The sequence below is a fragment of the Rhopalosiphum padi genome, chromosome 4 (genome assembly GCF_020882245.1).
Source record: "Rhopalosiphum padi isolate XX-2018 chromosome 4, ASM2088224v1, whole genome shotgun sequence".
NCBI lineage: Eukaryota > Metazoa > Arthropoda > Insecta > Hemiptera > Aphididae > Rhopalosiphum > Rhopalosiphum padi.
The window spans coordinates 38,097,029-38,110,025 of NC_083600.1; the positions used below are offsets into that span (position 1 = coordinate 38,097,029).

Consider the following 12,997-nt stretch of genomic DNA (forward strand, 5'->3'; position numbering starts at 1 on the left):
GTATTAGGTATTGTCCATTTAATCACTAAATAAATTTAATATATTAGTAGGTACTATATTAAATACTAAAATAGTGCCTAATCTATAATAATAACTTAATTCTCGTACTGCTGAACGTTGATGGCTCACTTCGTTATTCCAATTACACAGAGTGATTCACCAAGCATACTCACCCTCTTTTTTCTTAATAAAACAGTAATCCAAAATGATTTTTTGAATTATTAAATAATAAATATACGAAGACCATATTTTCAAATACTTGAGATTTTTTTGTACCATTCAAGGAGTGTCTTCTATCTATACAAATGTCTGTTTCTTAAATGAAAGCCTCCTTTTACTACTTTAAATAATAATATTTTTCTGAATACAGCAGATAACTTTTTTGAATATTTTTAATTATCTAAATTAAAATTTGAATGAATTGTTCCTGACTTATTACACAATACACGCAAAAACTATAAATATATGGGTGTGTGTGTAACATATAATTACACAATACAGTATACACACAAGCAATCGGGTATTCCACATAATTTACAATATAAATTGTTCCATTCGTCATCCAAACAGTATGTAGAGTAATTTTAAGATGATTTTTTTTCTTAAGAAGACTGTGAGGCTTAAATTGTAAATCAACAAACTCTATTTTTGGCAATAACTTAAGTATAGTAAACGAGTATAATATATAATATAGGTATAGGTACAAACTGCAAACTCCAATTGTCCATAAAAATTGATTATTTTTTCTTATGAGAAAAGTTTTACTCGAAGTGTTATCATGCAATTTTAAAATATTATAAAGATTGTTTTCTTTGAACAAATATATCTCTACTAAAAGAATATCCATTTATTGTAAGTCCTAACTCAGCTAACTCTATATACATCTATATTATATGTCTATATTTATAATTAATGATAATATATCATTTGAAAATGACTTGCTAATAGTTTAAGACTTCAATGTAGAAATAAAATGTTGGAACACCATCATGTATTGAAATTTTTAACATTCATAGATAAATCGATAAAAACACTATAAAACAAGCGTTTAAAATTAAAATTATTATACTAAAATTCAGTAATATTAAATGTGTATCATATCCACTTATGATCAAATCCGTGGTTTTTATGTGCAACAATATAAAAACGTATAATATTATTACTTATTACTTATAAATAGGAAAATAATAATTTTTATTTTTAATTCAAACATGTTAGTCTGTTAAAAATAATAGTTAATACAACGATACCAATGCACGAATATTATTATATATTTTTTTAGTAGTATATTTATTACCAGAAGGAACTTATTTATTTTAATATTGTTGTTATTGGGTATAAGTTCAATAACAGTAAAGTTCACGGCGCAGGTTATCTATCTCTTTTCAATGAGGACGAGCTGATTGATCGAGATAGACAGATCTCTCATTAAACTCAGTGGCAGTCATTTGTTCGATTCGCGTGACAGCGTGAATGTTGCACACACTCGACAGAAAAAATAATTAAAAAACTTCTATCGTGCGCCTATTCAAAGTTGTTTGTGCGAAATAACATATTGCAGTGATAGTAATATATTATGCATTATACACGCCGCTGATAAACAAAAAAGGGTAAAGGCCAGAGGGTATGAAAGACTTTGGAGTAGGTATTTAGTTTTACTATACAAACATAGATGATATCCTACTCACGCAGGACGTTCCTGACACTATTGCGATGACGTACCTTTTAGGGGTCGTCCACTGTCAAATAATGAATGCGTAACCGCAATAACAATATGTGTACCAAGCAACGATGTACCCATAATCTACGTATGGTCCATTATTGGTATGTTGGCCAACGGTACATTTTTTTTATCATAGATATTATATACTTAATTATTATTTTTCCGATATAATATCATGATATCCCTATAGATAACTAATTTCATTCTTATATGGGTTTAAGTGATTAAAGGCAATTTGAACGACGACCCTCGATAGTTTATTATATTGGTAGATAACTATAATGACTTGCATAAGAAATTGTACACGTCACAATATGTTTACGGAAGACAACGATTTTAATTCTTTATAACACCCCTAAAGTCTTTAAAACCGTTGTCTTTTCTACTCTGGATAGTTTTCCATCAATACGTACAACACAATAAAATACCTGAAAAATTATATGGAATGGTATCCAACTACGCGATCACAGCTGTTTATCTTGACGAATTTGGACTTGTTATTATTAGTGTACAAACTTCGGTTTTAATCCGTTATAATAAAACGATGCAGATCTGCAAAACTGTATCATCTTATCCATACTACACACTATATTCAAACAATACTGCGTACCTATATGCAATATACATTTCCACAGAAATGTGTACATTTCAAATTCACGTTTATAACTACGCACATCAGATAATATCTAAACTTACATTGAATACACACACCCACGCACATGTGCAGGATATAATATAATAATACATATATAAATGCAGATAAATTCCTACGCAGTACTGCAGTCTATACTATATAATAATATTATATGTTTTATAGAGTTATCGAATTATTGGATATTATTGATTCGTCGTTTTTTTACTGAAATTATTTGATGCGACGACTGCAGTCGAGTGACAAGTGCTTTATCGCCACTGCTGCGGTATATAGAATTGCGTATATTCCCGCGGTCAAACTCGTAAAATAATAATAATAATAACAAAACGGACATCTTTATACATATATATCGTTATTGTTGTATATATTTTAAATTCTTACAGGACAAAAAATACATTATTTAACAAATAATTAGCATTCTGTTCAAAATAATTAAGGGTAGATATACATTATAATAGATAGGTATATTGGTAAATGTTTAGTGTATTATGATACACCAAAATAGGAAACACTGAAAGTATGGAAACATTTTTACTACTCTAAAAGGTGATAACAAACACAAAAAACATATCATTGCATGCAAAACCATTGTATTCATCACTCCATATTCAGAATCTAAAATTAGAATGTTTTTATTGTATATCAAAAATAATAACTTAAGTAACAGTGGAATTGTGAAATCTTTCGATTAACATATTTTCAGTTATAACAAAAAATCTAAAACGGTTTGACGAGAAATCAATGTTTTATAAGTAATTATCATCCAATTTTCGTCAAAATTTAATTTCAGACGATCATAAAAATATTTGTGGAGTTATGAGTGTTATGACAAACAAATTTTTAACTTTTATTTAGGACACTTATATTAAACATATTTATTAAATGTTCAAGTTTTTTTATGCAAAAATAAAAATTGCATCATATTTAGATAACCGTAGTAAAACTAAAAAAGTTGAAAATTTTAAATACCTACCTATAAATAGCATAAAAACAACTAATTGATTTTTATAATATCTCCGTATCTATAATAAATACTGAAATGAATATTCAGTCAAGTCTCTACAGTTATTTATTTTTGAATAAACAAAACCGATTTTGTCGTCAAAAATTGGTTAGATTAAAAAGTGTAAATTTCCAAGTTTCCTTAAAATTAAACTAATCACGTTACTGTAACGTTTGGTCGTAACGCTGTAACGATAGTAACGATGACAAAACCTCGTATATATGCTATACAGCTGTTTAAATTAAAAATTATTTGCTAATATTAATGTATTAATTTGATTATTTATTAGAAATTATGTGTTATTGTTATTATCGTTTCTGTGTGTTTAGTATTACTAAAATAGTCTGTGGTTTTATTTACTAATAAATAACAAAAAAAAAAAATCTATTGTCAAAGAGTGGTTATAAGAGCTAATTTTATAAATGTTTTCAATCTCAATTTCAATCTTATAATGGCACATAAAATTCCACGAACCCAAAAACTGCGAAAGAAGTTTCACTTCCCACGCACGTAGGTACTCATGATTCACACAATTTTTTTTGTTTTTCCCATTATTTAGAAATGTTCTGAAATTTTATATCTTTGACCCCCCTAGGCGCCAACTAGATTTACTTTCTTAACTGCAGAAATCGCCCTCATATAATTGAAAATCGAAACATTTTCAAGTGCGCTGCTTCAAAAGGTGACATACACAAAAATACAACTTATATGTAACCGCAATAATTGTTAATTGAAAATACCTAATAGATACTTATTAATAATTTACTCAGGTTATAAATTTGAATACTAGTGTCTATAAAACTTTTTATACGAAATTGGCCACATCAAATCACTAGATGTCTAGATCATTTAAGTATGATGTTGCTAAACGTTGTTGGCGAACATAAGATAAATAATAAGGTTAGCTAAAACCTAAAAGTGAAGATAGTTACAAAAAATATTGTATAAATATAGGTATAGTAAAAGGAAATCAAACTCAACTTCTACATCGCGTAGGTTACATAATATTATAATACTCTCAACTCACATTTTAATATATTTGGTTAAATATAACCACCCATAGACGCAATTTGGGAGGGGCTTGGGTGTGCTAAGCACACCCCCCAATTTTGAAATTAGCACCAGCAAATTGTTTCATGTTAATTTAGATTTTAATAGTAACACTACTAGTAACAGGTATCTATAACCTCAAGATAACATTATAAAAAAAGATATTAAAAAGATTCAGCACCGTCAGTTTTTCATTGAAATTGCGCCCCTGTAAACCATCACTATTATATTACAGAATTTATATGAATAATATTAATCAAATATCAATAAATTATTTTCGTATTGTGTCTAATTTAAATTTTTTTCAAGAATGATGAACTGATTTTATCCAGCTCCGATGTTATAGTTTCAATTCCTTCGGACTACACTATTAATAAGTGGGATGATTCGATGTCGAAGATGATATAATTTCTCGTCATCGTGGGATGATGTCCGCATCGATTTTAATTCGAGTATAAAAGCATCGCGTGGGGCCCGAAACACGTAGCGATACCAAAAAATAAAAAAAAATAAAATATCAAATACTATAAAATAACGTTTACGCCCGACTATATAGGTATTATTGTACTCGAGAGTACTATATCGATAAAATTTTACGATCCAATTATATTACAATGTACGAGGCGCGTTTCAAAGCGGCGCGCGCGTAAAATATATTTTCAAAACTCTATGTCCTACCTGCTGCCCCGAATTCGACATAATACAGTATTATTAAATATATATATATATATATACGGCGAGTACGTCTTTAACAGACCAATAGACACGATGACTTATTCGTAGTACACAATAACGCGGTGTTACATTATTATTATATCGCAAGTATACCGATCGCGTGTACGTAGCATTCGATTAGCGAGAATGAAAAAAAAAACACACACCATAAGTTCAAGATATATTCTAACAAATACAATAAATACTCCGCACACCATAAAGTACGATTTATTTACCTCTATTTCAGGTATTTTCTCGGTTTATCTGCAGCGCCATAATATATACGCTAACCGATATCGCTGGCTTTTCCTAATTTGACAAGAAGATAATACGTTTCCTTATTGACCGTACAGTACAGTGTGGTAACTTCAATATTAGTCTTTCCGGCATGTTTGACAATTAATAAACTCGGTATTAAACATCACATTATCGTCGGTCTAGACGTCGGTTACTACATTATCGCAACGGAAGTAATTAATATTAAATATATTATCACCATAGTATTGAGATTTAACCCGTTTATGATCGTATTGTTTTTATACATTAGGCACGGCCATAAGATGCATGTCAACCTGTACTCGTGTACGATGTAAGTGTGTTTTATGAATAATTTAAATTGTATTGTGTAACCTGTTTAGATACGAAAATATTATAGCGACTCATACACGTGGTCGTGACGTGAAATGAGATTTCAGTAATTTGGTCATGAACTTGCGAGTCAAAAAAATATTGTTGATACAATGATAATGTTGTTCACGCCATAATATAAAAAAACGTTTAATGGCTTGACAACAGAATAATTGCAAAATAATTTCCACGTGATTTCTGAAGAAATGTTCCTCAAATTAAATTTTTATAATTTCCTAAGAAAAAGGTAGGTACATTATAAGTACTGTCAATTTCTAAAATTAACTCAATTTAAAGAAGTTACTATATTATGTGAAACGTAAGTGTGCATAAAAGAGTTATGTTATATATTGTAATTAATCAAACTAAATGCTATTTTATAGTATTCAATAATTATTATATATATACATTTTTATGAGTAATTCAAATTCAAATTTTTACGACATTCGATATTCACCCGTAAAATAATTATTTCTTCTCAAATAATTTTTGATATGGCTGTAATATAGTATGCGGTCTACCGGCAAACGCGTTCTACCGGCCACTATAAAATGCGGTCTACCTGCGGTTTTTACATAGGTTTAAGTTTATTTTTAATAGATAAACTTTAATCTTCTTCTTTGGTCAATACTTTATCTTTATTGCCTTATACACAGATAACAATACTTCGACATTTTGTAAAAGTATGGGCTCAATAGCTCAGTACGTCATTTATTGCGCGACACAATTTATATTTTACACATTCAATATGTTGGCAAAAGATTTTTATACAATTATTAGTAGTGACGAATCAACCACAAATAATTGAACTAGAAAAAATCTTGTGGCAAATAATGAAAATGCCGAATGTATTAAGTGTGGAAGTGGTATGAATTTATACCTACGCAAGGAGAGAGGTAAGGAAAGGAGAATTTTACGTTGTAAAAGAAAGGGATGTCAAACAACACAAAGCTTAAGGTACCTAAGAAAATTATTTTCTTACATTCATTTGGCTTATTTAATCATAACTGTGTATACTATTATAGGAAAGATAATGCTTTTTGGACTTTTATTGACAAAAATGGTCGTCTAAATAGTGGACTAAATAGTGGTGTTCTACTGGACTCAAGGTTTATCCGATAAAACAATTATGACACTAACTGGGAGATCGTCCAACACCGTATGTGACTGGATGAATTTGTGTTGGGATATACCAGTGAAAATGTTCGAAAAACGTAATAAATTCGGAGGACCTAATATTTTGTTTTATTTAAAAAAATAACAGTATAGGTACTTAATTGACAATTTCATTACATAATACGATACAATTTTCAACATTTTTAATTATGTAATTTTAAGTTACATAAAAGTTTTTCTTATATCTGCAGTATAAAACTATTAAATATACATTGGCACAATTTTTATTTTATATTCATTTGAAGTTGAAATCGTTAAAATCACAAAAAATTGCAAACTTTTTTTATTGTTAAAAGTTGATAAAGACTTCGTTTTATATCTAAGCTTTAAGAATTTTTTCAGTATGAAACAATAAAATCACATTTAAAAAGACAATTACTTTTTATTAACATTTTAAGTTCAAATTTTAACAAATTTTATTATTTAAACAATAAATGATTATGTCAAATATTTTGATTTAATTTAAAAAAACTATTCGTTGGAACTATTAATTTTTACTTTTACGTATATTATATTATTATTAAGAACTTCACTGCAATACGCTTTTTTTGATTTTTTTTAAGATACCTATTATCTATTTATACTATGAATCTGTTTTTATTGCATGTCTTAAGATATTTACAGATGTTTATTAAGTGTTGAGTTATTTAATATGGTAAAAATATATATTATTGTAATAATAATTAAATACTAATAAAAAAATAATAATAATAACAAATCCCATATTTTCGGAAAAAAAAATATATCAACGTACCTGTAATATTAATAGTGAAATAAATTACTTAACAGCTATATCCCCATGTGTATACCATAAAAACAAATCATTAAATATAGTTTGAGATATAGGCTAGTAATCCCTAGATTACCAAAATGGCAAAATCTAATAACTGAAATGTTCAAGGATGGAAAATAAAAATATACATTATTATACGCCGACGGTATAAACCGGTAAACGGAAAGGTCGATTTTGGCAGAAAAATAGAACATCCGCACAGCAGAACCGCCAGAGCGGTTACCTATTTTTTACTTTTTTAATGTTTAATCTATAGAATAGCTCGTTACGAAGATTAACTTTATAATAATAATATATGTATAATGGGTACCTATTTGGCCCTAATTATTTCCTGTTTTGAGGAAACCCGCTTTGTAATGGACTTGGTGTCTAAAAACTCGTGGTTCGTCAATACTTGACAAATTTTAATATTCGTATTATTTAAAGGCTTACAGTTAGGCATCTACCTAACTCACTAATATTAATATTAATAATTATTTTTAATTATTTCATATTGTCAATAATATTTTAATTTTTTATCGGATATAATATTTTCGGGAAATTTTTTGTTCTTGTGTTGGCGTCACAGTTGCGGAATATTATTGGGATTTTTACTTTTTCTAAGTTGGCAGTATTGAATCTGAAAATGTTCATTAAGTTTTTTTTATTCTTATCACTCCGTGATAACTGGGATATCACAACGGTTTGAGATATCACCTGTCTTGATTATGATTATGTTACTAAGTGAGCTGATATCGTATTTATTATTTAACCGTGTGGTGTGTCCGCCGTGTCCGGGTTAATTTAATAATTGAAAAGTAATAGTTAATACTGTTGATTATTAATTAATTTCACGTCGGACGTGTGATCACCAGATATTTGCTATTTTGCACACTTGTTACTTCAATGGCTGATTGTGAGAAACGGTTAATGAAACAATTTCTGGACGGAATTGAAACAACTGAATTATGCAAAATTGTCCGATCAGTCTACCATGGTGGTGGAGTCACAACAAATACCCGGGAAGGTAAGGCAATACCATTTAAAATTATATTTAATGTTGTAATTCAAATATTGACCATTGTAAAAACATTAAATACCTATGATAACATTTTTATTATAAATATATAAAACTAATGTATGGTGTCCACTAAATACAGTGCCACGACTGAAATCAATGATATTTGGTGTTAATAGTTGCTGGGATGTGAACAGGGCCGGCTTTAACTCTTTCAGCTCTGCAAAAATTATTTTGGTGCCCCTCTCTGATCAAATTCTAATTTTGACGCCTATCACTTACCCTTCTGATTTTGGTGCCCTATGCACCAATGAAAACTGTATCTAAAGCCTGAATGTGGCCGGCTATCTATAAATTTTCATTACACCTATTAACATTATAATATTACATGTGATGAAATTTATCATTATATTTTATAATGTGTTTTAGATGCTGAATTGTTACTATTGTCTCAACCTTATGTGCGAGTATTGTCCAGTAAAAAAGTACCAATAACTATGTTGTTGAAGTTTTTAATTTCAAAAGGTTTAATACCTACTACTGATATGACAAAAGCAGATTTATGTTTGGCGTTTAAGTCATTACTTGAAAATCAACCAGATTATATCAGACCGCCAGCACAATCAATCCAAATGTCTGTCCCTAATAATATGCTCGCAATATCTCAGAACAATAATATGATGCATACTCAACCATATCAAGCAGCTGTTCAACAGGTATGTATTGTTGTCAATTATATTAATTATATATATATTTTTATGTATAATCAAGTTTATAATCACATAATTACTAAATAATATATTATAATAATTTGTATTATAATCTGAAAATCATTGAATCTCCAATGAATTTAAAATAATTTCACATAATTAACACTTATCTTATAATATTATTATTATTATCGAGCACCTAAATTATATAATATACAAAAATAATATTTGAAGCGTTTAAGAGAATCCACACATTGATTACAATATTAACTGTAATAATGAACGTTATTTTTTTATAATTTCAAATATCCTACAGTAGATTAAAACACAGATCTTAAAATATAATATTTATGTACATATTTTTTTAGATGCCTATGTCAATGCCAACACCAATTAATATGGCACTGGAACCCAATTCAAAATCTCGAAAAGAACGTGATAACGAGTTACTAGAAGAATTCATTGAAATGTTTGCTAAACATTTTTATGATTTATTAAATGATCTTGGTATTCCAGGAAAAAATCAATTAGACACCCGTCATTTTTATGAAAATTGTACAATGTCATTAAAAATTCTTGGTGGTAGCAACGAAATCAGTGAGAGTTGTGAAGATTCTACATCAATATTGCAATGTTTGTTAGGTGTCAAGAAAGAACACCAACTATTTTTTTCACCACATTTAAGCGATGTAAAATGGAAAAAAGAATCGCACGGTTTAGTTAAAGTGCATATTGGTGGTACACTTCATCAAGGTGTTGGAAGAATGGTTGGAATGTTTGAACAGCAATTCATACTCAGAGAAGATCCTCAAGCAGAAAACACATGGAAAATTCTTAACACAAATTTTATGATGAAGAGTATGGATTTAATAACATCTGGACCTACTTTAAGCATACAAGGACCCTGCCAAACCAACCAATTACAAATTGATAATGTTTAATTATGCTGTTAATATATTGGATAAATTACTTGTACAAAGCTAATTTTTGTTCTTTGCTTCAATTTAAATAATCCAAATATATGAAAATACGTAAAATGTAACATCGTTTATGATTTGTATTAATTCTTTTAGAATATGTCAGCACATTTTGTTTTCGCTCTCTGTGTCCCGAAATAGCAAGTTATGATCATTTTAAAATTGTAATATTTTTTATAGATAAAACATATTTATATTAAAATATCAATAAAAGCCTAATATAACATCCCATAGATAATATTCTTAAGTTTAAGTTTTTAAATGAGTCAATTCACTCTAATATTAAAACTAACAATGAATAATTGGTTCTGCAGAACACAAATTTGTTATATCATGTCCTTGTTATTTTCTTAAGCTAGTATATTTGTACTCTTTTATAAAATAATTATTAACAATATACATAGTATAATGTTATTGTTATTTTATACATGTTATCAATAGCTTAAACCGAAGAAAAATTGTACATTTAAAAATAAATATATAAATATACACAGGTTTTTAATATGTAAATAATTAATTGTATGTAAGGTGAATTTAATGTTATTATCATGTTTGCTGTAAAGATAATGATATTTTAGATATTAAGAAATGTACTAATACTCTATCCAACAAAAATTGGTTCTTCTGTGCGTCTTCACACAACATCACTGAAACTAGTCTATATGACAGCATGTCAAGTAGAAATATGCAAAATGTTCTCTTATTGAAAAGTGTAGTATCAACATTTCAGTTAGAACAAATATAAAATATTGAGATAAAAATTCATAATGTATTGGAATAAATCAAGTACAGAAAAAAACATTGAAATTTTTCTCACTGACTATGTGGTGGAGGTAGCACAGAAATATTTATCAAAATATTAATTTAATTATTTCTATGCATATGAATTTAATTCTTCGGGAAAAATATAGTGATCATGTTAACTTCAATTTTTCATATCCTATTAATTTTGTAACCTATTTATCTTACCTTTCTTTTTTAATTTTAAGGGGTACTTCCTATTTGTATAAACAACCGTTACAACAACCATTTTAAGCTTTTAAAATTATAAATGAAGGCTAAAATTCTACAAACTTTTATTTGCCTTTTTACACTTCCAAAAACGCTCGTTAAATAATTTATTTAGTGTACAGTGGCACAGTATCTAAAATAGATTTAAATTTAAATTAATAAATGGTGAAATTTCCCTGTCTCCTTGAATGAAATAACATTCTCCAGTTAAGATTGCCAAAACTTGACTTATGCCAACTTATCTCAAAAAAAAAATTATAATTTCTATAAACAGCTCAAAATTAATCAAAATATTTTGAAAATTGTAATATATTTCAATAATCCTAATAAAGGTGCCTAATCATTTGGTGAAAATCATAATGTCAAAATTCTATGGTTTTGGTTACACCAAAATCGGAATAGATTTTTTAAATTCTATCTAAAAAAAATCCAGTTTTCCCAGAAAATAACTATTAAGAATCAGAAACTTCAAACTTATGACCCACTCTTCCAAAAAAATTAATAATAAAAAACATTTAATTGTAAAATCAAAATATTCATCGATTCGCGCACAATCTAAAATACCAACGAGCAAATGTGTGAATTCAGAATATTTCGCGGGTCTTTTCGATTACTTTATGATCTATTTATTTATAGACTACGTCATTAATGTTTTCAAGGAAAATATGGGATTACTCAAGGTAGGTCATAATTAATTTAAGAACGAAACAGTATGAAATAAAGATAAAAATTGTTTTTAGAAACCCTAAATGTATTTTTATTCAAGTTTGGACTTTTTGGGGATGGGCAATGTACCGTTTGCACCAGCGGTACAGCCGAATTCGATGGCGTAGTATCTTTAATCTACAATCTCAGATTATGAACAGTACAACACTGATAACCGAGGAACCACACAGTTCGCCAGTCATCGGACAACTGCGACTGCACCAGTAGCACACTAGCACCACTGTCCACTACACTCAGGCAGTGGCGGATCTAGGATTTTTTTTTGGGGGGGGCCCATTATTTTTTTTTACATTAGTACATATTTTTATAAAAACACTTGTATTAGTATAATAGTATTTTAAAATGTATAATTATGTATAATGTATTATATAAATGTATGCACATAAAAAAGTATTAAAATTAAAAATATTTGTATATAAAAAAAAATATAATTAAAAGTAGTGTTTTATAGACAAAATTGTAAACGTCTCGAATGTTGTTTGGCAAACAAATTCCAAGCCTTTGTCCCCCAATTCCACCCACCTTTGGTCCAAAAAGTACACACACTTTGCAAAAAGCTCCCTTACTTAAATGACTATAAGCTAACCAATTGTATTTATCTATCCATTCAATACGAAAACTTCTACTATGACCATTTTTATCTTTTGTTACTGGAAAAACATACTTTTTATTTGGAGTCCACGTTTTACATAAATAATTATAAAGTTGACTTATCTCTTTTCGTATTTTAACATTAGAATCCTCTTCAACTGCAAATCCTATATCATATTCTTTAGTATCATTTATTTCCGACAAATTAGTGTAAACAGCTGGTTCTTGTTGTGAAGCAGTTTCA

At 28.3% G+C, this 12,997-nt stretch overlaps 1 protein-coding gene across 1 annotated transcript; it reads left to right on the top strand.

Annotated features, from left to right (window-relative positions):
* Positions 1–8,464: 8,464 nt before the first annotated feature.
* Positions 8,465–10,490, top strand: LOC132930410 (uncharacterized protein C3orf38 homolog). The gene is made up of 3 exons (XM_060996280.1): positions 8,465–8,747; positions 9,168–9,454; positions 9,817–10,490. The coding sequence occupies exons 1-3, from the start codon at positions 8,627–8,629 to the stop codon at positions 10,387–10,389; spliced, it is 981 nt and encodes a 326-aa protein (XP_060852263.1). The 5' UTR covers positions 8,465–8,626; the 3' UTR covers positions 10,390–10,490.
* The last annotated feature ends 2,507 nt before the right edge of the window (positions 10,491–12,997 follow it).